Source organism: Dendrobates tinctorius, unplaced genomic scaffold (genome assembly GCF_039654945.1).
Source record: "Dendrobates tinctorius isolate UK_male_01 unplaced genomic scaffold, ASM3965494v1 ptg000232l, whole genome shotgun sequence".
NCBI classification, from domain to species: Eukaryota; Metazoa; Chordata; class Amphibia; order Anura; family Dendrobatidae; genus Dendrobates; species Dendrobates tinctorius.
The window spans coordinates 2785195-2810000 of NW_027361899.1; the positions used below are offsets into that span (position 1 = coordinate 2785195).

Below are 24806 nucleotides of genomic sequence, written 5' to 3' on the forward strand. Positions count from 1 at the left end.
CTGTATCCTGCCTGTCTCAGTAGGTGCAGGCATTATCAGCAGCCTGTATCCTGTCTGCCTCAGTAGGTGCAGGCGTTGGCAGCAGCCTGTATCCTGTCAGTCTCAGTAGGTGCAGGCATTATCAGCAGCCTGTGTCCTGCCTGTGTCAGTAGGTGCAGGCATTATCAGCAGCCTGTATCCTACCTGTGTCAGTAGGTGCAGGCATTATCAGCAGCCTGTATCCTGCCTGCCTCAGTAGGTGCAGGCATTATCAGCAGCCTGTATCCTGTCAGTCTCAGTAGGTGCAGGTGTTGTCAGCAGCCTGTATCCTGTCAGTCTCAGTAGGTGCAGGTGTTGTCAGCAGCCTGTATCCTGTCAGTCTCAGTAGGTGCAGGTGTTGACAGCAGCCTGTATTCTGCCTGTGTCAGTAGTACAGACTTTGTCAGCAGCCTGTATCCTGCCTGTGTCAGTAGGTTCAGGTGTTGTCAGCAGCCTGTATCCTGCCTGTGTCAGTAGTACAGACGTTGTCAGCAGCCTGTATCCTGCCTGTGTCAGTAGGTGCAGGTGTTGTCAGCAGCCTGTATCAGTAGGTGCAGGCGTTGTCAGCAGCCTGTATCCTGCCTGTATCAGTAGGTGCAGGCGTTGTCAGCAGCCTGTATCCTGCCTGTGTCAGTAGGTGCAGGCATTAGCAGCCTGTATCCTGCCTGTGTCAGTAGGTGCAGGCATTATCAGCAGCCTGTATCCTGTCTGCCTCAGTAGGTGCAGGCATTATCAGCAGCCTGTATCCTGTCAGTCTCAGTAGGTGCAGGCGTTGTCAGCAGCCTGTATCCTGTCAGTCTCAGTAGGTGCAGGCGTTGTCAGCAGCCTGTATCCTGTCAGTCTCAGTAGGTGCAGGTGTTGTCAGCAGCCTGTATCCTGTCAGTCTCAGTAGGTGCAGGTGTTGTCAGCAGCCTGTATCCTGTCAGTCTCAGTAGGTGCATTTGTTGTCAGCAGCCTGTATCCTGTCAGTCTCAGTAGGTGCAGGTGTTGTCAGCAGCCTGTATCCTGTCAGTCTCAGTAGGTGCAGGTGTTGTCAGCAGCCTGTATCCTGTCAGTCTCAGTAGGTGCAGGTGTTGTCAGCAGCCTGTATCCTGTCAGTCTCAGTAGGTGCAGGTGTTGTTAGCAGGCTGTCTCCTTCCTGTATCAGTAGGTGCAGGTGTTGTCAGCAGCCTGTATCCTGTTAGTCTCAGTAGGTGCAGGTGTTGTCAGCAGCCTGTATCCTGTCAGTCTCAGTAGGTGCAGGTGTTGTCAGCAGCCTGTATCCTGCTTTTGTCAGTAGGCGCAAACATTGTCTGAAGCCTGTATCGTTCTTGTGTCAGTAAGTGCTGTTTAGAAAAAAGTCCAGCTCACCGTAGTAGACATCCTTAGGTGTTCAGAGCACGCGGAACGCTGTTTCAAGGCGTGGCGCAATCAAAACATGAAAAATCCAGCTCAACGAACTAGTGAAAAATCTTCTTTTATTCACCACCACCCTCTTTGGTGAACAAAGAATAAGTTTTTTCACTAGTTCGTTAAAGTGGATTTCTCATGTTTTGTCAGTAAGTGCTGCCTGTATCCTGCCTGTGTTAGTGGGTGCAGCTTGCATCCTGCCTGTGTCAGCAGTACAGACATTGTCAGCAGCCTGTATCCTGTCTGTGTCAGTAGGTGCAGGCGTTGGCAGCAGCCTGTATCCTGCCTGTGTCAGTAGTACAGACATTGTCAGCAGCCTGCATCCTGCCTGTGTCAGTAGGTGCAGGCATTATCAGCAGCCTGTATCCTGCCTGTGTCAGTAGGTGCAGGCATTAGCAGCCTGTATCCTGCCTGTGTCAGTAGGTGCAGGCATTATCAGCAGCCTGTATCCTGCCTGTGTCAGTAGGTGCAGGCATTAGCAGCCTGTATCCTGCCTGTGTCAGTAGGTGCAGGCATTATCAGCAGCCTGTATCCTGTCTGTCTCAGTAGGTGCAGGTGTTGTCAGCAGCCTGTATCCTGTCAATCTCAGTAGCTGCAGGTGTTGTCAGCAGCCTCTATCCTGCCTGTCTTAGTAGATGCAGGCATTATGAGCAGCCTGTATCCTGCCTGTCTCAGTAGGTGCAGGCATTATCAGCAGCCTGTATCCTGTCAGTCTCAGTAGGTGCAGGCGTTGTCAGCAGCCTGTATCCTGTCAGTCTCAGTAGGTGCAGGCGTTGTCAGCAGCCTGTATCCTGTCAGTCCCAGTAGGTGCAGGTGTTGTCAGCAGCCTGTATCCTGTCAGTCTCAGTAGGTGCAGGTGTTGTCAGCAGCCTGTATCCTGTCAGTCTCAGTAGGTGCAGGTGTTGTCAGCAGCCTGTATCCTGCTTTTGTCAGTAGGTGCAAACATTGTCTGAAGCCTGTATCGTTCTTGTGTCAGTAAGTGCTGTTTAGAAAAAAGTCCAGCTCACCGTAGTAGACATCCTTAGGTGTTCAGAGCACGCGGAACGCTGTTTCAAGGCGTGGCGCAATGAAAACATGAGAAATCCAGCTCAACGAACTAGTGAAAAATCTTCTTTTATTCACCACCACCCTCTTTGGTGAACAAAGAATAAGTTTTTTCACTAGTTCGTTAAAGTGGATTTCTCATGTTTTGTCAGTAAGTGCTGCCTTTATCCTGCCTGTGTTAGTGGGTGCAGCTTGCATCCTGCCTGTGTCCGTAGTACAGACGGCAGCAGCCTGTATCCTGCCTGTGTCCGTAGTACAGACGTCAGCAGCCTGTATCCTGCCTGTGTCAGTAGTACAGATATTGTCAGCAGCCTGTATCCTGCCTGTGTCAGTAGTACAGACATTGTCAGCAGCCTGCATCCTGCCTGTGTCAGTAGGTGCAGGCGTTGGCAGCAGCCTGTATCCTGCCTGTGTCAGTAGGTGCAACTGTTGGCAGCAGCCTGTATCCTGCCTGTCTCAGTAGGTCCAGGCGTTGTCAGCAGCCTGTATCCTGTTAGTCTTAGTAGGTGCAGGTGTTGACAGCAGCCTGTATCCTGTCAGTCTCAGTAGGTGCAGGCGTTGTCAGCAGCCTGTATCCTGCCTGTGTCAGCAGTACAGACGGCAGCAGCCTGTATCCTGCCTGTGTCCATAGTACAGACGTCAGCAGCCTGTATCCTGCCTGTGTCAGTAGTACAGATATTGTCAGCAGCCTGTATCCTGCCTGTGTCAGTAGTACAGATATTGTCAGCAGCCTGTATCCTGCCTGTGTCAGTAGTAAAGACGTTGTCAGCAGCCTGCATCCTGCCTGTGTCAGTAGGTGCAGGCGTTGTCAGCAGCCTGTATCCTGTCAGTCTCAGTAGGTGCAGGTGTTGACAGCAGCCTGTATTCTGCCTGTGTCAGTAGTACAGACTTTGTCAGCAGCCTGTATCCTGCCTGTGTCAGTAGGTTCAGGTGTTGTCAGCAGCCTGTATCCTGCCTGTGTCAGTAGTACAGACGTTGTCAGCAGCCTGTATCCTGCCTGTGTCAGTAGGTGCAGGCGTTGTCAGCAGCCTGTATCAGTAGGTGCAGGCGTTGTCAGCAGCCTGTATCAGTAGGTGCAGGCGTTGTCAGCAGCCTGTATCCTGCCTGTATCAGTAGGTGCAGGCGTTGTCAGCAGCCTGTATCCTGCCTGTGTCAGTAGGTGCAGGCATTAGCAGCCTGTATCCTGCCTGTGTCAGTAGGTGCAGGCATTATCAGCAGCCTGTATCCTGTCTGTCTCAGTAGGTGCAGGTGTTGTCAGCAGCCTGTATCCTGTCAATCTCAGTAGCTGCAGGTGTTGTCAGCAGCCTCTATCCTGCCTGTCTTAGTAGATGCAGGCATTATGAGCAGCCTGTATCCTGCCTGTCTCAGTAGGTGCAGGCATTATCAGCAGCCTGTATCCTGTCTGCCTCAGTAGGTGCAGGCATTATCAGCAGCCTGTATCCTGTCAGTCTCAGTAGGTGCAGGCGTTGTCAGCAGCCTGTATCCTGTCAGTCTCAGTAGGTGCAGGCGTTGTCAGCAGCCTGTATCCTGTCAGTCTCAGTAGGTGCAGGTGTTGTCAGCAGCCTGTATCCTGTCAGTCTCAGTAGGTGCAGGTGTTGTCAGCAGCCTGTATCCTGTCAGTCTCAGTAGGTGCATTTGTTGTCAGCAGCCTGTATACTGTCAGTCTCAGTAGGTGCAGGTGTTGTCAGCAGCCTGTATCCTGTCAGTCTCAGTAGGTGCAGGTGTTGTCAGCAGCCTGTATCCTGTCAGTCTCAGTAGGTGCAGGTGTTGTCAGCAGCCTGTATCCTGTCAGTCTCAGTAGGTGCAGTTGTTGTTAGCAGGCTGTCTCCTTCCTGTATCAGTAGGTGCAGGTGTTGTCAGCAGCCTGTATCCTGTCAGTCTCAGTAGGTGCAGATGTTGTCGGCAGCCTGTCTCCTTCCTGTATCAGTAGGTGCAGGTGTTGTCAGCAGCCTGTATCCTGTCAGTCTCAGTAGGTGCAGGTGTTGTCAGCAGCCTGTATCCTGTCAGTCTCAGTAGGTGCAGGTGTTGTCAGCAGCCTGTATCCTGCTTTTGTCAGTAGGCGCAAACATTGTCTGAAGCCTGTATCGTTCTTGTGTCAGTAAGTGCTGTTTAGAAAAAAGTCCAGCTCACCGTAGTAGACATCCTTAGGTGTTCAGAGCACGCGGAACGCTGTTTCAAGGCGTGGCGCAATCAAAACATGAGAAATCCAGCTCAACGAACTAGTGAAAAATCTTCTTTTATTCACCACCACGCTCTTTGGTGAACAAAGAAGAAGTTTTTTCACTAGTTCGTTAAAGTGGATTTCTCATGTTTTGTCAGTAAGTGCTGCCTGTATCCTGCCTGTGTTAGTGGGTGCAGCTTGCATCCTGCCTGTGTCCGTAGTACAGACGGCAGCAGCCTGTATCCTGCCTGTGTCCGTAGTACAGACGTCAGCAGCCTGTATCCTGCCTGTGTCAGTAGTACAGACATTGTCAGCAGCCTGCATCCTGCCTGTGTCAGTAGGTGCAGGCGTTGGCAGCAGCCTGTATCCTGCCTGTGTCAGTAGGTGCAACTGTTGGCAGCAGCCTGTATCCTGCCTGTCTCAGTAGGTCCAGGCGTTGTCAGCAGCCTGTATCCTGTTAGTCTTAGTAGGTGCAGGTGTTGACAGCAGCCTGTATCCTGTCAGTCTCAGTAGCTGCAGGCGTTGTCAGCAGCCTGTATCCTGCCTGTGTCAGCAGTACAGACGGCAGCAGCCTGTATCCTGCCTGTGTCCATAGTACAGACGTCAGCAGCCTGTATCCTGCCTGTGTCAGTAGTACAGATATTGTCAGCAGCCTGTATCCTGCCTGTGTCAGTAGTAAAGACGTTGTCAGCAGCCTGCATCCTGCCTGTGTCAGTAGGTGCAGGCGTTGGCAGCAGCCTGTATCCTGCCTGTGTCAGTAGTAAAGACGTTGTCAGCAGCCTGCATCCTGCCTGTGTCAGTAGGTGCAGGCGTTGGCAGCAGCCTGTATCCTGCCTGTATCAGTAGATGCTGGTGTTGTCAGCAGCCTGTATCCTGTCAGTCTCAGTAGGTGCAGGTGTTGACAGCAGCCTGTATCCTGCCTGTGTCAGTAGTACAGACGTTGTCAGCAGCCTGTATCCTGCCTGTGTCAGTAGGTGCAGGTGTTGTCAGCAGCCTGTATCAGTAGGTGCAGGCGTTGTCAGCAGCCTGTATCCTGCCTGTATCAGTAGGTGCAGGCGTTGTCAGCAGCCTGTATCCTGCCTGTGTCAGTAGGTGCAGGCGTTGTCTGCAGCCTGTATCCTGCCTGTGTCAGTAGGTGCAGGCGTTGTCAGCAGCCTGTATCCTGCCTGTGTCAGTAGGTGCAGGCATTATCAGCAGCCTGTATCCTGTCTGTCTCAGTAGGTGCAGGTGTTGTCAGCAGCCTGTATCCTGTCAATCTCAGTAGCTGCAGGTGTTGTCAGCAGCCTGTATCCTGCCTGTCTTAGTAGATGCAGGCATTATGAGCAGCCTGTATCCTGCCTGTCTCAGTAGGTGCAGGCATTATCAGCAGCCTGTATCCTGTCTGTCTCAGTAGGTGCAGGCATTATCAGCAGCCTGTATCCTGCCTGTGTCAGTAGGTGCAGGCATTATCAGCAGCCTGTATCCTGTCTGCCTCAGTAGGTGCAGGCATTATCAGCAGCCTGTATCCTGCCTGTGTCAGTAGGTGCAGGCGTTGGCAGCAGCCTGTATCGTGTCAGTCTCAGTAGGTGCAGGCATTATCAGCAGCCTGTATCCTGCCTGTGTCAGTAGGTGCAGGCATTATCAGCAGCCTGTATCCTGCCTGTCTCAGTAGGTGCAGGCATTATCAGCAGCCTGTATCCTGCCTGTCTCAGTAGGTGCAGGCATTATCAGCAGCCTGTATCCTGCCTGTGTCAGTAGGTGCAGGCGTTGGCAGCAGCCTGTATCCTGTCAGTCTCAGTAGGTGCAGGCATTATCAGCAGCCTGTATCCTGCCTGTGTCAGTAGGTGCAGGCATTATCAGCAGCCTGTATCCTGCCTGTGTCAGTAGGTGCAGGCATTAGCAGCCTGTATCCTGCCTGTGTCAGTAGGTGCAGGCATTATCAGCAGCCTGTATCCTGCCTGTGTCAGTAGGTGCAGGCATTAGCAGCCTGTATCCTGCCTGTCAGTAGGTGCAGGCATTATCAGCAGCCTGTATCCTGTCTGTCTCAGTAGGTGCAGGTGTTGTCAGCAGCCTGTATCCTGTCAATCTCAGTAGCTGCAGGTGTTGTCAGCAGCCTGTATCCTGCCTGTCTTAGTAGATGCAGGCATTATGAGCAGCCTGTATCCTGCCTGTCTCAGTAGGTGCAGGCATTATCAGCAGCCTGTATCCTGTCTGCCTCAGTAGGTGCAGGCATTATCAGCAGCCTGTATCCTGTCAGTCTCAGTAGGTGCAGGCGTTGTCAGCAGCCTGTATCCTGTCAGTCTCAGTAGGTGCAGGCGTTGTCAGCAGCCTGTATCCTGTCAGTCTCAGTAGGTGCAGGTGTTGTCAGCAGCCTGTATCCTGTCAGTCTCAGTAGGTGCAGGTGTTGTCAGCAGCCTGTATCCTGTCAGTCTCAGTAGGTGCAGGTGTTGTCAGCAGCCTGTATCCTGTCAGTCTCAGTAGGTGCAGGTGTTGTCAGCAGCCTGTATCCTGCTTTTGTCAGTAGGCGCAAACATTGTCTGAAGCCTGTATCGTTCTTGTGTCAGTAAGTGCTGTTTAGAAAAAAGTCCAGCTCACCGTAGTAGACATCCTTAGGTGTTCAGAGCACGCGGAACGCTGTTTCAAGGCGTGGCGCAATCAAAACATGAGAAATCCATCTCAACGAACTAGTGAAAAATCTTCTTTTATTCACCACCACCCTCTTTGGTGAACAAAGAAGAAGTTTTTTCACTAGTTCGTTAAAGTGGATTTCTCATGTTTTGTCAGTAAGTGCTGCCTGTATCCTGCCTGTGTTAGTGGGTGCAGCTTGCATCCTGCCTGTGTCAGCAGCAGGGCTGTGGAGTCGGTAAGCCAAACCTGCGACTCCGACTCCTCAATTTCCCTTACACCGACTCCAACTCCGACTCCGACTCCACGACTCCGACTCCCACACATATTGCTTATATTTAAGTGAAAAATTTATTGTAGTACAATGTGAACCTCAGACATTTAATTTTATGATCCAATAATCAAGATATTTATATAGAACAGAATATATATTGGTGTACTACCCAGTTTTCATTCTTTTTGGTACAGATACGATATGGATAGACAGATATGGATAAATGGATAGAGCAGATTTCTAATCTGCTTTTGCTATTGAAAACATTATCTATGAGCTCAAAAACCTTTCAGGTGAGGCAGTTTTTTAAAAAGATGATCAGCTTTTGCAGCTGAAAAACGTATCCTCAAAAAACACAGGAAAAACGCTGTGTGTGAATGTAGCCTTAGATCAGGAATATAACAGCCATTTATAGGACATTTCATAACTTTCGCAAACTCCTATGAAAAAATATTCAGCACATCCTGCATTGAATTACTGTACCCAATTTATTATATATTTTAGGAGTCGGAGTCGGTCCATTTTATACCGACTCCAACTCCGACTCCGACTCCACCAAAATGAGCACCGACTCCGACTCCACGACTCCGACTCCACATCCCTGGTCAGCAGTACAGACGGCAGCAGCCTGTATCCTGCCTGTGTCCGTAGTACAGACGTCAGCAGCCTGTATCCTGCCTGTGTCGGTAGTACAGACATTGTCAGCAGCCTGCATCCTGCCTGTGTCAGTAGGTGCAGGCGTTGGCAGCAGCCTGTATCCTGCCTGTGTCAGTAGGTGCAGGCGTTGTCAGCAGCCTGTATCCTGTCAGTCTCAGTAGGTGCAGGCGTTGTCAGCAGCCTGTATCCTGCCTGTGTCAGCAGTACAGACGGCAGCAGCCTGTATCCTGCCTGTGTCCATAGTACAGACGTCAGCAGCCTGTATCCTGCCTGTGTCCATAGTACAGACGTCAGCAGCCTGTATCCTGCCTGTGTCAGTAGTACAGATATTGTCAGCAGCCTGTATCCTGCCTGTGTCAGTAGTAAAGACGTTGCCTGCATCCTGCCTGTGTCAGTAGGTGCAGGCGTTGGCAGCAGCCTGTATCCTGCCTGTATCAGTAGATGCTGGTGTTGTCAGCAGCCTGTATCCTGTCAGTCTCAGTAGGTGCAGGTGTTGACAGCAGCCTGTATCCTGCCTGTGTCAGTAGGTTCAGGTGTTGTCAGCAGCCTGTATCCTGCCTGTGTCAGTAGTACAGACGTTGTCAGCAGCCTGTATCCTGCCTGTGTCAGTAGGTGCAGGTGTTGTCAGCAGCCTGTATCAGTAGGTGCAGGCGTTGTCAGCAGCCTGTATCCTGCCTGTATCAGTAGGTGCAGGCGTTGTCAGCAGCCTGTATCCTGCCTGTATCAGTAGGTGCAGGCGTTGTCAGCAGCCTGTATCCTGCCTGTGTCAGTAGGTGCAGGCGTTGTCAGCAGCCTCTATCCTGCCTGTGTCAGTAGGTGCAGGCGTTGTCAGCAGCCTGCATCCTGCCTGTGTCAGTAGGTGCAGGCGTTGTCAGCTGCTTGTATCCTGCCTGTGTCAGTAGCTGCAGGCGTTGTCAGCAGCCTGTATCCTGCCTGTGTCAGTAATACAGGTGTTGTCAGCAGCCTGTATCCTGCCTGTGTCAGTAGGTGGAGGTGTTGTCAGCAGCCTGTATCCTGCCTGTGTCAGTAATACAGGTGTTGTCAGCAGCCTGTATCCTGCCTGTGTCAGTAGGTGGAGGTGTTGTCAGCAGCCTGCATCCTGCCTGTGTCAGTAGGTACAGGCGTTGTCAGCTGCTTGTATCCTGCCTGTGTCAGTAGGAGCAGGCGTTGTCAGCTGCTTGTATCCTGCCTGTGTCAGTAGCTGCAGGCTTTGTCAGCAGCTGTTAAAACATTGAACTGGGTTTTATTCATCTGCCATCTTCATTCTTTCATTAAGAATCTGCTCCCATTTTTGGACTTTTCTCATGTGGCCGTGCCCCTCCTTGTAATACATGATGGACATGAAGTCTGTGTCCAGGATTAGCACAGCTTAATTCTCAGAGTGATTCCCCCTTACAGATCATGAATGATCTTTTAAACTGACTTTAAAAGTCAGCTATATACAGGAGTTACACAGACTCTATAGCAGCATAGCCAGATATGCAGAATAGTTACACAGACTCTTCAGCAGCACCGCTGACTCTAGGAGAATTACACAGACGCTACAGCAGTACAGCTGTCCATAGTAGAGTTACACAGACTACAGCGGCACAGCTGGCTATGTATTCGATGTACACAGACTCTACAGCAGCACAGCTGGCTATGTAGGAGAGTTACACAGACTACAGCAGGACACCTGGCTGTGTAGGAGAATTACACAGACTACAGCAGCACAGCTGGCTATGTAGGAGAGTTACATAGACTACAGCAGCACAGCTGGCTATGTAGGAGAGTTACATAGACTACAGCAGCACAGTTGGTTATGTAGGAGAGTTACACAGACTACAACAGCACAGTTGGCTATGTAGGAGAGTTACATAGACTACAGCAGCACAGCTGGCTACGTAGGAGAGTTACATAGTCTACAGCAGCACAGCTGGCTATGTAGGAGAGTTACACAGACTATAGCAGCACAGCTGGCTATGTAGGAGAGTTACATAGTCTACAGCAGCACAGCTGGCTATGTAGGAGAGTTATATAGACTACAGCAGCACAGCTGGCTATGTAGGAGAGTTATTTAGACTACAGCAGCACAGCTGGCTATGTAGGAGAGTTACACAGACTACAACAGCACAGTTGGCTATGTAGGAGAGTTACACAGACTACAGCAGCACAGCTGGCTATGTAGGAGAGTTACATAGACTACAGCAGCACAGCTGGCTATGTAGGAGAGTTACACAGACTACAGCAGCACAGCTGGCTATGTAGGAGAGTTACACAGACTTCAGCAGCACAGCTGGCTATGTAGGAGAGTTATTTAGACTACAACAGCACAGTTGGCTATGTAGGAGAGTTACACAGACTACAGCAGCACAGCTGGCTATGTAGGAGAGTTACACAGACTACAGCAGCACAGCTGGCTATGTAGGAGAGTTACACAGACTACAGCAGCACAGTTGGCTATGTAGGAGAGTTACACAGACTACAGCAGCACAGTTGGCTATGTAGGAGAGTTACATAGACTACAGCAGCACAGCTGGCTATGTAGGAGAGTTACACAGACTACAGCAGCACAGCTGGCTATGTAGGAGAGTTACATAGACTACAGCAGCACAGCTGGCTATGTAGGAGAGTTACACAGACTACAGCAGCACAGCTGGCTATGTAGGAGAGTTACACAGACTACAGCAGCACTGCTGGCTATGTAGGAGAGTTACACAGACTACAACAGCACAGTTGGCTATGTAGGAGAGTTACACAGACTACAGCAGCACAGCTGGCTATGTAGGAGAGTTATATAGACTACAGCAGCACAGCTGGCTATGTAGGAGAGTTACACAGACTACAACAGCACAGTTGGCTATGTAGGAGAGTTACACAGAGTGGGCAACTGCATAATCTAAGGAAATTATTTAGAAAGTTGTTTAAAGATCAAGTCCAGGATTAAAAAAACTGGACTCCTTTCTTCCAAAAACAGCACCACACATGTGCACAGGTAAGGTCTGGTACTGCAGCTCATTTGCATGAATGGTGCAACCTCCATATCGCACAGAACCTGTAGACAAGGTTGGCGGTGTGTTTGGAAAAAGGCAGCCATGTTTTCTAATTCTGAACTACTGTTTTAATTATAGAAAATTCAATCTTGCGATGGTGTCCAAAGACTTGGAGCGTGGTTCAATGTCTAGATAGCGGAATGGGATAATTGCTTATATTCGTATCCTGTGCTTGAAGGGCAGATGTCGTCTGTGGATGACCCGTTATATGTCCCTTACCAGGACATACAGACTAAATGCGATGGGACATCATTCAGTCAGTAGTGGGGCACTATACGTACAGACTAAAGTGTAATAGGACGTGAGCTATGGGGATAATGTTGTTAATATTGGAGAGTCCAGGGTCTGACTACAGGTAATACATGGATTGTTTCTTATGCCGTGTTCACACGTATGCATTAATTATTAGTCTGCTTTTGTCGCTGAGTATTGTCTTTTTTATCAGGACCCTGAGCGAACCGCACCAGGCAGACCTGCGGAAAGAGTGTCTGAAGCTGTGGGGGGTGAGTAGACGAACCGTGTCTTCGTGATTTGTTAGTGTGGAGGTCCGAACGGTTAATGCAGCCTCGAGGCGCCGTGCATTACGGTATCAGGAGATGAATTGTGAATGCAGCTCTGGATGTGACTGGAGAACAAATGTTCACATGTCCAGGGCTGGTGCCACAGGAGCGAGTGGAGCTGCGGCGACAAATCGGAAAAACATCTTAACAACCAGATGTAGCAGCTGCCTACACGATGGCCACCGCGCTACGTTCACAGTGCAGATAGCCTATGCTCTGCGTAGTGCGTCTATTGTCAGTGTGCTGTGACATTGCCGTGATCACACTGCAGCTGAAACTATTCTGGAGGGACGCTTTTCGCAGCGAATCAGTCGTCTTTCTTCCTCCAGATTCCTGACCAGGCTCGAGTGGCCCCCACTAATACCGACCCCAAGACCAAGTTCTTCCAGCTGATCCAGGTATGGCTCATGCTCCCCTTCTTATTCTCTTACCCAACTTATTGGTACTCGTATAAGAAACGTGGCATCCGTCCTTCGACTTCCAGAGCCGGGACATTGAAGTTTACAGTTACAAGCCCACCCCACTGACCACCAAGACCCTGGAGAAGCTGAGCCACGTGCTGGACTACAGGTGCATGGTATCCGGGAGCGAGCAGAAGTTCCTGCTAGGATTAGGGGTAAGACTGCCGTGGTGCCGCCTGAATATGGTCCGTGTCTGGGTAGAAAGCTAGGGGCCATATTCAGCCGATGGTTAGGGGCATGGACGTGACACGCTGTCCACTTGATAACCGGTCTTGTTTTTAACCTCTTGTGTCACTGTCTGTTCAGAGATCTCAGATCTACACCTGGGGGGGGCGTCCTGCCGACCGCTGGACTAAACTGGAACTGAAGACTGAGCTCCCCCGGGACACCCTTCTGTCTGTGGAGGTTGTCCATGAACTGAAGGGCGAGGTGAGTCGTAAATGAATGGCTGAACCACCGGATCAGAAAGTCCGAGCAGATAAAATTTGTGTAACCCCCCCATAGTGATTATTACCCAGAGTTCATTGTTATATGGCGGTACACCCCCAGATATATTGCTCCTTCCTCAGTTAAAGGACACTTTTTCTGATTGTCAGGGAAAAGCTCAGAGAAAGATCCTCGCCATTCACATCCTGGACGCCCTCTTCCTTAATGGCACGGACGTGCGATCCCATCACTTCACCCAGAGGTGAGTCCAGGTGCTCATTGGACCGGTGGACATCAACTTCTGACCATTATTCTTATGTCCTAAGACGGACAAGAAGGTTTACCTCGTTTAGGACCCAGTGTTGTGTTTTTGTGGAACTTGTTCTTTCTATTGGCGACATTTTGGAGAACACATAATGTGATCAGAGGTTTCTATTTATTTTTTATGGTGTTTAGCTCAGATGCATCAGCTTAACCCCGTGTCGTCTGTAGCATAGGACATATACCATAAATGTGTGATACACAACATAAAGAAGGATTTTTCCAGCGTCTCCAGGAGATAAAATAATAATTGCCTTATTGAGAATATAAAATCTTCATACCATCAGGTAAAAACGACATAAAGAGGCGTATGGAGGGGAGCAATTTCCTACGCGTTTCACCCTAAGAGGGCTTAATCATTGAATGCGTAAGAAAGGTCTCCAAGCAAATATTTAAACACATCAAAGAAACAGGTGAATCAATTAGGTGGAAAACACACCCATTCATTTAGCATAAACAAAACCAAATTTAAATCAACTGTGCAAAAGATGTTTGTGCATAAATGTGTGATAGGTGCAGGTCACACCTGCTGTTCACCACTTTCCCCTCACACAACGGCAATGGTCAGAACGAGGGGCCGGGGTACCCCAATCGTGGAGGGAGGAACATGCCCTTTGGTGGGACCCCTATGTATTAGGCCGGGGTCAGGCATGCAAGAAACTCCAATGGACTTCATTGCATTCAAACAGTCCCTCACAACTTTCAAGGCCACACTCGCTGCAGCAAAACAAACCTACTTCTCATCTCTCATATCCTCCCTGTCTCACAACCCTAAACAGTTATTCAACACCTTCAGTTCTCTGCTCCGCCCCCCAGTACCTCCTCCCTCTCCACTCATCTCAGCTGAAGACTTTGCCTCATTTTTCAAGGAGAAGATTGATAACATCAGACACAGTTTTGGTCGACAACCCTTCCTCCTAACTGCCCTGCCCTCCTCCTCCAAAACCAACTTCTCCACCATTACAGAAGGTCGACTCTCCACTCTACTCTCAAGATCACATCTCACCACCTGTGCACTTGACCCGATCCCCAAACCTCACCACAGTCTTCATCCCAGCCCTAACCCATCTCTTCAACCTATCACTGGCAACTGGTGTGTTCTCCTCACGCTTTAAACATGCCTCAATCACACCTATCCTCAAAAAGCCCTCTCTTGACCCATCCTCTGTATCTAGCTATCGCCCTATATCACTTCTCCCCTATGCCTCAAAACTACTGGAACAACACGTCCATCTTGAACTGTCCTCCCACCTCTCTTCTTGCTCCCTCCTTGACTGCTTACAATCTGGCTTCCGGCCACACCACTCCACTGAAACTGCCCTAATTAAGGTCACCAATGACCTATTAACCGCCAAGGCCAAGCGACACTACTCTGTCCTCCTCCTCCTGGACCTGTCCTCTGCCTTTGACATAGTGGACCATTCCCTATTACTACAGACCCTCTCATCTCTTGGTATCACAGACTTGGCCCTATCTTGGATTGCGTCATACCTAACAGAACGGATATTCAGCGTCTCCCACTCGCACACCACCTCCTCACCGCGCCCCCTATCCGTCAGAGTCCCGCAAGGTTCAGCCCTAGGGCCCCTGCTCTTCTCCGTTTACACCTTCGGCCTCGGACAGCTCATAGAATCTCATGGCTTTCAGTATCACCTCTATGCTGATGACGCACAGATCTACATTTCTGGACCAGATATCACCTCCCTACTAACCAGAATCCCACAATGTCTGTCTGCTATTTCATCCTTCTTCTCCGCTAGATTTCTAAAATTTAATATGGACAAAACAGAATTAATCATCTTTCCCCCATCTCACGTGACCCCCCCCCCAACGGACCTATCCATTAAAGTAAACTGCTGCCCACTCTCCCCAGTCCCACAAGCTCGCTGCCTCTGGGTTATCCTTGACACTGATCTCTCTTTCAAACCACATATCCAAGCCCTTTCCACTTCCTGCCGACTTCAACTCAAAAATATTTCATGGATCCGTTCATTCCTCAACCAAGAATCTGCAAAAACCCTAGTCCATGCCCTCATTATCTCTCGCCTTGACTACTGCAACCTCCTGCTCTGTTGCCTCCCCTCTAACACTCTCGCACCCCTCCAATCTATCCTAATCTCTGCTGCCCGACTAATCCACCTGTCTCCCCGCTATTCCCCGGCCTCTCCCCTCTGTCAATCCCTGCACTGGCTCCACATTACCCAGAGACTCCAGTTCAACAGCCTAACAATGGCACACAAAGCCATCCACAACCTGTCTCCTCCATACATCTGTGACCTCGTCTCCCGGTACTTACCTGCACACAACCTCCGATCCTCACAAGATCTCCTCCTGTACTCCTCTCTTATCTCCTCTTCCCACAATCGCATACAAGATTTCTCCCGTGCTTCCCCCATACTCTGGAACTCTCTACCACAACATATCAGACTCTCGCTTACCATGGAAAACTTCAAAAAGAACCTGAAATCCGACCTCTTCCGACAAGCCTACAACCTGCAGTAACCACCGATCCACCAAACCGCTGCGTGACCAACTCTACCCTCACCTACTGTATTATCACCCATCCCTTGTAGATTGTGAGCCCTCGCCGGCAGGGTCCGCTCTCATCCTATACCAGTCGTGACTAGTGTTGAGCAATACCGTTCGATACCCAAAAATATTGTATAGGATGGTATCGCCCTATACGAAAAAAATATCGGGTATCGCCGATTCCGATACCGGAAGTCCCATTCAAGTCAATGGGACTTCCGGTATCGGAATTAAAAAAAGCCCTTTATTTCCTTGTTGGCTAATTCTACATAATTGAAAACAAATAAGAATCATGTAGAATGTATTGTGGGAGGTGGAGGAGACATTAAAAGCATAGTGGTTTATTCAAATCACATGGCATAGCATTAATTCCAATTTTTTTTTTCAGTACGTTCGGAGTTAAAAAGATATTGACTATGTTAACCTTTTTTATATTTTGTCAGATATGTATGTTTCACAACTTCAATGCTCTTCACGTTCTTTTGTACTTCTCCCACACTTTCTCCTTCATGATCCGCAGCAGTAGCATTTTTTTAATCAACTTTTTCTTCACCTTATTCATCTTCTTCTTCTTCTTCATCTTCTTCCCATTAATTTTTTTTTCCATTCTTCATATTCTTCTTATTCAGCTATTATCAATTTTAATATGCTATTTCTTCATCTTCTTCCTATTCTTCTTTGTCTTCATTTTCTTATGGTGACAGGCATTCCTGTAGTACTTATCTATAAAAGTTATAAGATTACACCTTACGTTCTGCCTGTCACTAAAGATTTACAACAGGATTTGTCCGCGTTCAGTTTGGCCTGCAGCAGCAGGCATTTTCCAGGGGCACCACGAGGAGGAACGGACTCACCCCCATTTACTGCTTAGTCTTCTTCTGCTTATAATTTTGATTTCTTCTTTGCTGATTTTTAGTCTTATGCTTAATGTTCTTCTGCTTTCTGTTCTTCTGCTTTTGCTTCTTCTGCTTCTTGTTCTTCTGTCTTTTGTTCTGTATCTTGGTGGTTGTCTTCATGTTCTTTGTCCTCTTGGTCTTATTATTTAGGGTCATATTTCTGGTCTTCTTTGGTGTGGTCATCAGGGTCGTCGTCATGGAGATCAATAAGGATTACCAAAGACAATTTCAAAAAGCTTGATCTTGGAAATGTAGCAGAAGGTACAAGAAGGCTGAGAAACTGGCGAGAACCAGCAGTCAGTGCTGGCACCCGGATGGGTAGCAGAAGGAACAAGAGCCAATGGCACTACCGAGGACCAACTGACGGTGCTGGACCACGGTTACTAAGCAGAAGGTACCTGTGCTAAAAAGCACTACCAAGGACCAGCTGACGGTGCTGGACCTCGGATACCGAGATGGAGGCACCTAGGCCAAAGGCTGTGGCGAGAACCAGCAGACAGTGCTGGCACCCGGATGGGTAGCAGAAGGAACAAGAGCCAATGGCACTACCGAAGACCAACTGACGGTGCTGGACCACGGTTACTAAGCAGAAGGTACTTGTGCTAAAAAGCACTACCAAGGACCAGCTGACGGTGCTGGACTTCGGATACCGAGATGGAGGCACCTAGGCCAAAGGCTCTGGCGAGAACCAGCAGACAGTGCTGGAACCCGGGTGGGTAGCAGAAGGTACCCATTGAAAGCAAAGTAGCCAGGCCGCAAGCCAGCCGCAGTTACCGAAACCCACAGTCCTACAGGGGGTCCATGTCCCATTGGCACTACGGATCCAGCCTTCAGTGCCAGTTCCCGCAGCCCACATAGGAGTCACCTAAACTGCAGGCACCGTAGAGTCGGCTAACCCGGCCGCAAGGCGACAGGACAACGGATTGGTGGCATAGTGACCTTGACACTACCCGGAAACAGCAGGCGTGCTGGAACCAGGCTGGGCAACAGGGAGTACCCGTGCCAAAGACACTGCCGAGAACCAGCTGACGGTGCTGGAACCCAGATGGGTAGCAAAAGCTACAAGAGCCAATGGCACTACCGAGGAACAGCTGACGGTGCTGGACCACGGTTACTAGGCAGGAGGTACCTGTGCTAGAAAGCACTACCAAGGACCAGCTGACGGTGCTGGACCTCGGATACCGAGATGGAGGCACCTAGGCCAAAGGCTGTGGCGAGAACCAGCAGACAGTGCTGGCACCCGGATGGGTAGCAGAAGGAACAAGAGCCAATGGCACTACCGAGGACCAACTGACGGTGCTGGACCACGGTTACTCAGCAGAAGGTACCTGTGCTAAAAAGCACTACCAAGGACCAGCTGACGGTGCTGGACCTCGGATACCGAGATGGAGGCACCTAGGCCAAAGGCTCTGGCGAGAACCAGCAGACAGTGCTGGAACCCGGGTGGGTAGCAGAAGGTACCCATTGAAAGCAAAGTAGCCAGGCCGCAAGCCGTCCGCAGTTACCGAAACCCACAGTCCTACAGGGGGTCCATGTCCCATTGGCACTACGGATCCAGCCTTCAGTGCCAGTTCCCGCAGCCCACATAGGAGTCACCTAAACTGCAGGCACCGTAGAGTCGGCTAACCCGGCCGCAAGACGACAGGACAACGGATTGGTGGCATAGTGACCTTGACACTACCCGGAAACAGCAGGCGTGCTGGAAATAGGCTGGGCAACAGGGAGTCCCCGTGCCAAAGACACTGCCGAGAACCAGCTGACGGTGCTGGAACCCAGATGGGTAGCAAAAGCTACAAGAGCCAATGGCACTACCGAGGAACAGCTGACGGTGCTGGACCACGGTTACTAGGCAGGAGGTACCTGTGCTAGAAAGCACTACCATGGACCAGCTGACGGTGCTGGACCTCGGATACCGAGATGGAGGCACCTAGGCCAAAGGCTCTGGCGAGAACCAGCAGACAGTGCTGGAACCCGGGTGGGTAGCAGAAGGTACCCATTGAAAGCAAAGTAGCCAGGCCGCAAGCCGGCCGCAGTTACCGAAACCCACAGTCCTACAGGGGGTTCATGTCCCATTGGCACTACGGATCCAGCCTTCAGTGCCAGTTCCCGCAGCCCACGTAGGAGTCACATAAACTGCAGGCACCGTAGAGTCGGCTAACCCGGCCGCAAGACGACAGGACAACGGATTGGTGGCATAGTGACCTTGACACTACCCGGAAACAGCAGGCGTGCTGGAACCAGGCTGGGCAACAGGGAGTCCCCGTGCCAAAGACACTGCCGAGCACCAACTGGCGTTGTTGGAGCCCAGGGACAATCATGGTGTAGGCCGAGGCCTACTTGGTGGTAGTTTTAGATTGTTTGTAGGCTACAACAGACTGTCAACGTGCTCCAATTAGGCATCTGTCTCCACTCTGTTTCCAGGATTTCACGTGACCACCAACACCGCCAGTTTATGCGTACAGCAGCCGTCTGCCCAATCCACACGTGTTGCTGTGTTACTGGGATTCTGTAATGTCAGCAGATCCCCTGATGTGTGTCTGCCACTGTCTCCTGCTCTGTCCACATTCCCACCGCTTGCAGTGGGAAGGTGGACAGCGCAGGAGACAGTGGCAGACACATGTTGGGGGATCTGCTGACGTTAAAGAACCTCAGTAACACAGGAACACGTGTGGAATGCGTGGACGGCAACTGTGAGCAGGAACTGGCGGTGTTGGAGGTCAGGGGAAATACTAGAGACAGAGTGGAGACAGAGGCCAAATCAGAGAATGTTTAAATCTGAAGTAGTTACAATTTGGAGGCAGCAGCAGTTTGCCCTCCACACAGCAGGGGATCAGCTGACGTTACCGAACCCCACTTTCACATAAATGAGTGTGTTTTTCTGTGTGGACAGCACTTCCGAGCACCAACTAGCGTTGTTGGAGCCCAGGGACAATCATGGTGCAGGCCGAGGCCTACTAGGAGCCAGGTGTAAAGCTGAGGTATTTTGACTTTGGAGGGAGCAGGACACTTTGCCCTCCACACAGCAGGGGATCAGCTGACATTACTGACCCCCACTTTCACATGAACGAGTGTGTTTTTCTGTGTGGACAGCACTTCCGAGCACCAACTAGCGTTGTTGGAGCCCAGGGAGAACCAGGGTGCAGGCCGAGGCCTACTTGGTGGCAGTTTTAGATTGTTTGTAGGCTACAACAGACTGTCAACGTGCTCCAATTAGGCATCTGTCTCCACTCTGTTTCCAGGATTTCACGTGACCACCAACACCGCCAGTTTATGCGTTCAGTAGCCGTCTGCCCAATCCACACGTGTTCCTGTGTTACTGGGATTCTGTAATGTCAGCAGATCCCCTGATGTGTGTCTGCCACTGTCTCCTGCTCTGTCCACATTCCCACCGCTTGCAGTGGGAAGGTGGACGGCGCAGGAGACAGTGGCGGACACACATTGGGGGATCTGCTGACGTAACAGAACCCCAGTAACACAGGAACACGTGTGGAATGTGTGGACGGCAACTGTGAGCAGGAACTGGCGGTGTTGGAGGTCAGGGGAAATACTAGAGACAGAGTGGAGACAGAGGCCAAATTAGAGAATGTTTAAATCTGAAGTAGCTAAAATTTGGAGGCAGCAGCAGTTTGCCCTCCACACAGCAGGGGATCAGCTGACGTTACCAAACCCCACTTTCACATGAACGAGTGTGTTTTTCTGGGTGGACAGCACTTCCGAGCACCAACTGGCGTTGTCGGAGCCCAGGGAAAATGACGTAGTAGGCCGAGGCCTACTTGGAGCCAGGTGTAAATCTGAGGTTGTTTGACTGTGGAGGGAGCAGGACACTTTGCCATACACACAGCAGGGGATCAGCTGACGTTACCGAACCCCACTTACACATGAGAGAGTGTTTTGTCTGTGCGGACAGCACTTCTGAGCACCAACTGGCGGTGTCAGAGCCCAGGGAAAATCAGGTAGTAGGCCGAGGCCTACTTGGAGCCAGGTGTAAATCTGGAGCCAGGTGTAAATCTGGGGTTGTTTGACTGTGGAGGGAGCAGGACACTTTGCCATACACACAGCAGGGGATCAGCTGACGTTACCGAACCCCACTTACACATGAGCGAGTGTTTTGTCTGTGCGGACAGCACTTCTGAGCACCAACTGGCGGTGTCGGAGCCCAGGGAAAATCAGGTAGTAGGCCGAGGCCTACTTGGTGGCAGTTTGCGATTGTTTCTAGACTACTACTAACTGTCAACGTACTCCAATTAGGCCTCTGTCTTCACTCTGTTTCGAGTATTTCCTCTGGCTTCCAACCACGCCAGTTGCTGCTCTGAAATGCCGTCTGCACAACCCACACTTGTTCCTGTGTTACTGGGGTTCTGTAACAGCAGCTTCTCCCTAGAGGTGAGTCAGGCAATGTCTCCTGCTCTGTCCACGTTTCCACTACAAGTAGTGGGAATGTAGACAAAGCAGGAGACATTGCCGTGCTCAACTCTGGAGATGAGCAGATGTTACAGGACCCAGGTACCACAGGAACAAGTGTGGATTGTGCAGACGGCACTTGAGAGCAGAAACAGGCGGTGTTGTAGGCCGGAGGAAATACTCAAAACAGAGTGGAGACAGAGGGCAAATCAGAGAACATATTAAATCAGAGGTAGTCAGAAGTTGTAGGCAGCAGGAGAGTTTGCCATACACACAGCAGGGGATCAGCTGACGTTACCGAACCCCACTTACACATGAGCGAGTGTTTTGTCTGTGCGGACAGCACTTCTGAGCACCAACTGGCGTTGTCGGAGCCCAGGGAAAATCAGGTAGTAGGCCGAGGCCTACTTGGAGCCAGGTGTAAATCTGGGGTTGTTTGACTGTGGAGGGAGCAGGACACTTTGCCATACACACAGCAGGGGATCAGCTGACGTTACCGAACCCCACTTACACATGAGCGAGTGTTTTGTCTGTGCGGACAGCACTTCTGAGCACCAACTGGCGGTGTCGGAGCCCAGGGAAAATCAGGTAGTAGGCCGAGGCCTACTTGGTGGCAGTTTGCGATTGTTTCTAGACTACTTACTAACTGTCAACGTACTCCAATTAGGCCTCTGTCTTCACTCTGTTTCGAGTATTTCCTCTGGCTTCCAACCATGCCAGTTGCTGCTCTGAAATGCCGTCTGCACAACCCACACTTGTTCCTGTGTTACTGGGGTTCTGTAACAGCAGCTTCTCCCTAGAGGTGAGTCAGGCAATGTCTCCTGCTCTGTCCACATTTCCACTACAAGTAGTGGGAATGTAGACAAAGCAGGAGACATTGCCGTGCTCAACTCTGGAGATGAGCAGATGTTACAGGACCCAGGTACCACAGGAACAAGTGTGGATTGTGCAGACGGCACTTGAGAGCAGAGACAGGCGGTGTTGTAGGCCGGAGGAAATACTCAAAACAGAGTGGAGACAGAGGGCAAATCAGAGAACATATTAAATCAGAGGTAGTCAGAAGTTGTAGGCAGCAGGAGAGTTTGCCGTACACACAGCAGGGGATCAGCTGACGTTACCGAACCCCACTTACACATGAGCGAGTGTTTTGTCTGTGTGGACAGCACTTCTGAGCAACAACGGGCGTTGCTGTAGCCCAGGAAATAAAGTTCAGGTCATAGAAACATGAACACAACAGGAGACCTGGATCCTGTTGCCAGCCAATTATTTATTCTGGAAGAGGACTGACAAATTCAGGTGAGATCCAGGCCTTGTTCATTTTCACAAAAGTAAGCCGGTCAACATTATCGGCGGATAGTCGCGTGCGACGGTCTGTTACCACACCACCTGCAGCACTAAAGACACGTTCCGATAATACACTGGCAGCAGGGCAAGCCAGCACCTCCAATGCATACTGGCTAAGCTCTGGCCATGTTTCCAGCTTAGAGACCCAATACTTGAACGGGGAAGAGCCGTCTGGGAGAACACTAACAGGGCACGACAAGTAGTCTGTCGCCATCTGACGGAAACGTTGCCTCCTGCTGACTGGAGCCGTCTGTGATGGTGTAGCCGTTTGTGGCAGTCCCACAAAACTTTTCCACATTTGGGCCATACTGGCCTTGCCTTGTCCTGCGGCACTGCCTCTGCTACCTCTTTGTGCAGAGCTTCCTCCACTGCCTCTACCCACATGGCTGCTTTGAAAAGCACTACCAGCAACACTTGTGGGGGGAATGGAGAACATGATGGCCTGCACAAGTGTTTCTTGGTACTCCCGCATTTTTCGCTCCCGGTTCAACTGTGGTATGAGGCTTTGTAAGTTGTCCCGGTAGCGAGGATCTAGGAGGGTGTACACCCAATAATCAGCCGTGTGGAGAATGTTGGCGATGCGGCGGTCATTTAACAAGCACTGCAGCATGAAATCAACCATGTGCTGCAGACTGCCAACTGGACCGGAAACGCTGTCCCCAGCTTGAGGCAGCATCTCTGCCTGCTCAGCATCACCCCACCCTCGCTGTACACACTGACTACTAGAGCCTTGTGTACCTCCCTCCTCTGGAGAGATGTGTTCCTCCTCCTCCATTGACTCCTCGTCATCCTCCTCACTAAGTGTCCCCTGCCTGGGCCTTTGTGTGGAAGCACGTTGCGCAGACTTGCCAGAAGCAGATGGCATTTCTGACTGCTCATCCTCGACCTCTTCAAAAACCTCCTCACTTAGTACTTGTAAGGTTTTTTGAAGCAGACAGATGAGGGGGACAGTCATGCTGATTAGTGCATCATCTGCACTGGCCATCCGCGTGGAGTCATCGAAGGCACGCAAAACTTGGCAGATGTCCCTCATAGTGGCCCACTCAGTGGTGGTGAAGTGTGTCCGGCGCACAGTGCGACTTGTTTGCGCCTGATGCAGCTGGTACTCCATTACTGCTGCCTGCTGCTCACACAACCGCTCCAACATATGTAACGTTGAATTCCACCTGGTGGGGAGGTCACATATGATGCGATGTTCTGGCAGGCGGAATAGGCGTTGCAGAGATGCAATGCGCGATCTTGCCATGCTGGAACGTCGCAAGTGAGCACACTCTAGGCGAACCTTGTGCAGCAGTGCATCAAGATCCGGATAGTCCCTCAGAAAGCTCTGTACGACCAAATTGAGCACGTGTGCCAGACATGGTATGTGAGTGAGGTTGCCTAGGCCCAGAGCTGCCACTAGATTTCGGCCATTGTCACTCACTACCAAACCTGGCTGGAGATTCGCTGGCACAAACCACACATCGCTCTCCTGCTTGATGGCATTCCAGAGCTCCTGTGCTGTGTGGCTCCGATTCCCCAAAGAAATTAATTTAAGGACGGCCTGTTGACGTTTGGCCACACCTGTGCTCATATCTAGCCTAACAGGCTCACGCAGTGCTGATTCCGAGGAACTAGAGTAGGAGGAGGACTCAATATGTACAGACTGCATTCCTGCAATCCTTGGAGTTAGCAGAATACGTACAGAGCCACTCTCCAGATCTGTACCCGGCTCCACAACATTGACCCAATGGGCAGTGAGGGAAAGGTATCGTCCCTGTCCATGGCTACTGGTCCACGCATCGGTGGTCAGGTGGACCTTGCTACTGACGGCATTTAGTAGCGCATTTTTAATTTTTCCCTCCACATGCTTTTGCAGGGCAGGGACAGCTTGCCTGCTGAAATAAAAGCGGCTGGGCACATTGTATTGTGGAACTGCCAATGACATAAAGTTCCGGAAGGTGTCAGTGTCCACCAGCCTGAATGACAGCATCTCAAGGGCCAGTAGTTTGGCAATGCCGGCTTTCAGAGCCAGTGCTTGGGGATGGTTTGCCGAGTATGGCCGCTTTTTCTCCCATGCCTGTGCTACCGATTGCTGGTGAGTGGCCTGGGAGTGTGCTGATGACTGCGAACGTGGTTCAGTGGGTGGAATTTCACTGGGTCTCTGGACAACAGTGGCAGTGGTTCTTCCATGGCGTTCCAGTGAGGAAGCCGAACCAGCTGTGTGTGAGCTGGAGGAAGAGGCCCCAACACGAGCTGAAGAGGTGGTAGGTGCTGCTGAAGGTTGGCCTACATCTTCAGTGTGTCTGTGTAACTCCACCTCGTGCTTGGTGCGCACATGTTTCCACATATTTGTGGTATTGAGGTTGGTCACATTTTTCCCTCGTTTCACTTTCTGATGACACAGCTTGCATTTGACAAAGCAAATGTCATCTGCAACTGTCAAAAAAAGACCACGCACTGCAAGTCTTGGGAGCGCCCGTTTTCTGTTTTGGAAGAGGATTGCTCCTCACGGGTGCCAAAGTGGAGGCTACAGGCAACCAAGTCTGCCCCCGCCCTCTCCCTCCTCTTTTGGCCGTTCGGGGAATCTCTTCCTCAGAGCTGCTCCCACCACCTTCCTGTGGCTGACGCCATGATGGGTCAAGGACCTCATCATCTCCACTCCCCTCTTCAAGCACCGGCTGGTCCTGCGTTGTCTCGCCAGCACCGT

General features: G+C 50.7%; 1 protein-coding gene across 2 annotated transcripts in view; it reads left to right on the forward strand.

Annotated features, from left to right (window-relative positions):
- The window catches only part of CMTR1 (cap methyltransferase 1), a 71691-nt gene that overhangs the window by 39888 nt on the left and 6997 nt on the right, over nt 1–24806 (forward strand). For both annotated transcript variants that reach the window (XM_073556263.1, XM_073556262.1), the window contains exons 16-20: nt 11625–11682; nt 12069–12137; nt 12224–12355; nt 12507–12629; nt 12797–12888. In XM_073556263.1, coding sequence (XP_073412364.1) covers nt 11625–11682; nt 12069–12137; nt 12224–12355; nt 12507–12629; nt 12797–12888 — 474 coding nt within the window. The remainder of the gene's footprint in view (nt 1–11624; nt 11683–12068; nt 12138–12223; nt 12356–12506; nt 12630–12796; nt 12889–24806) is intronic.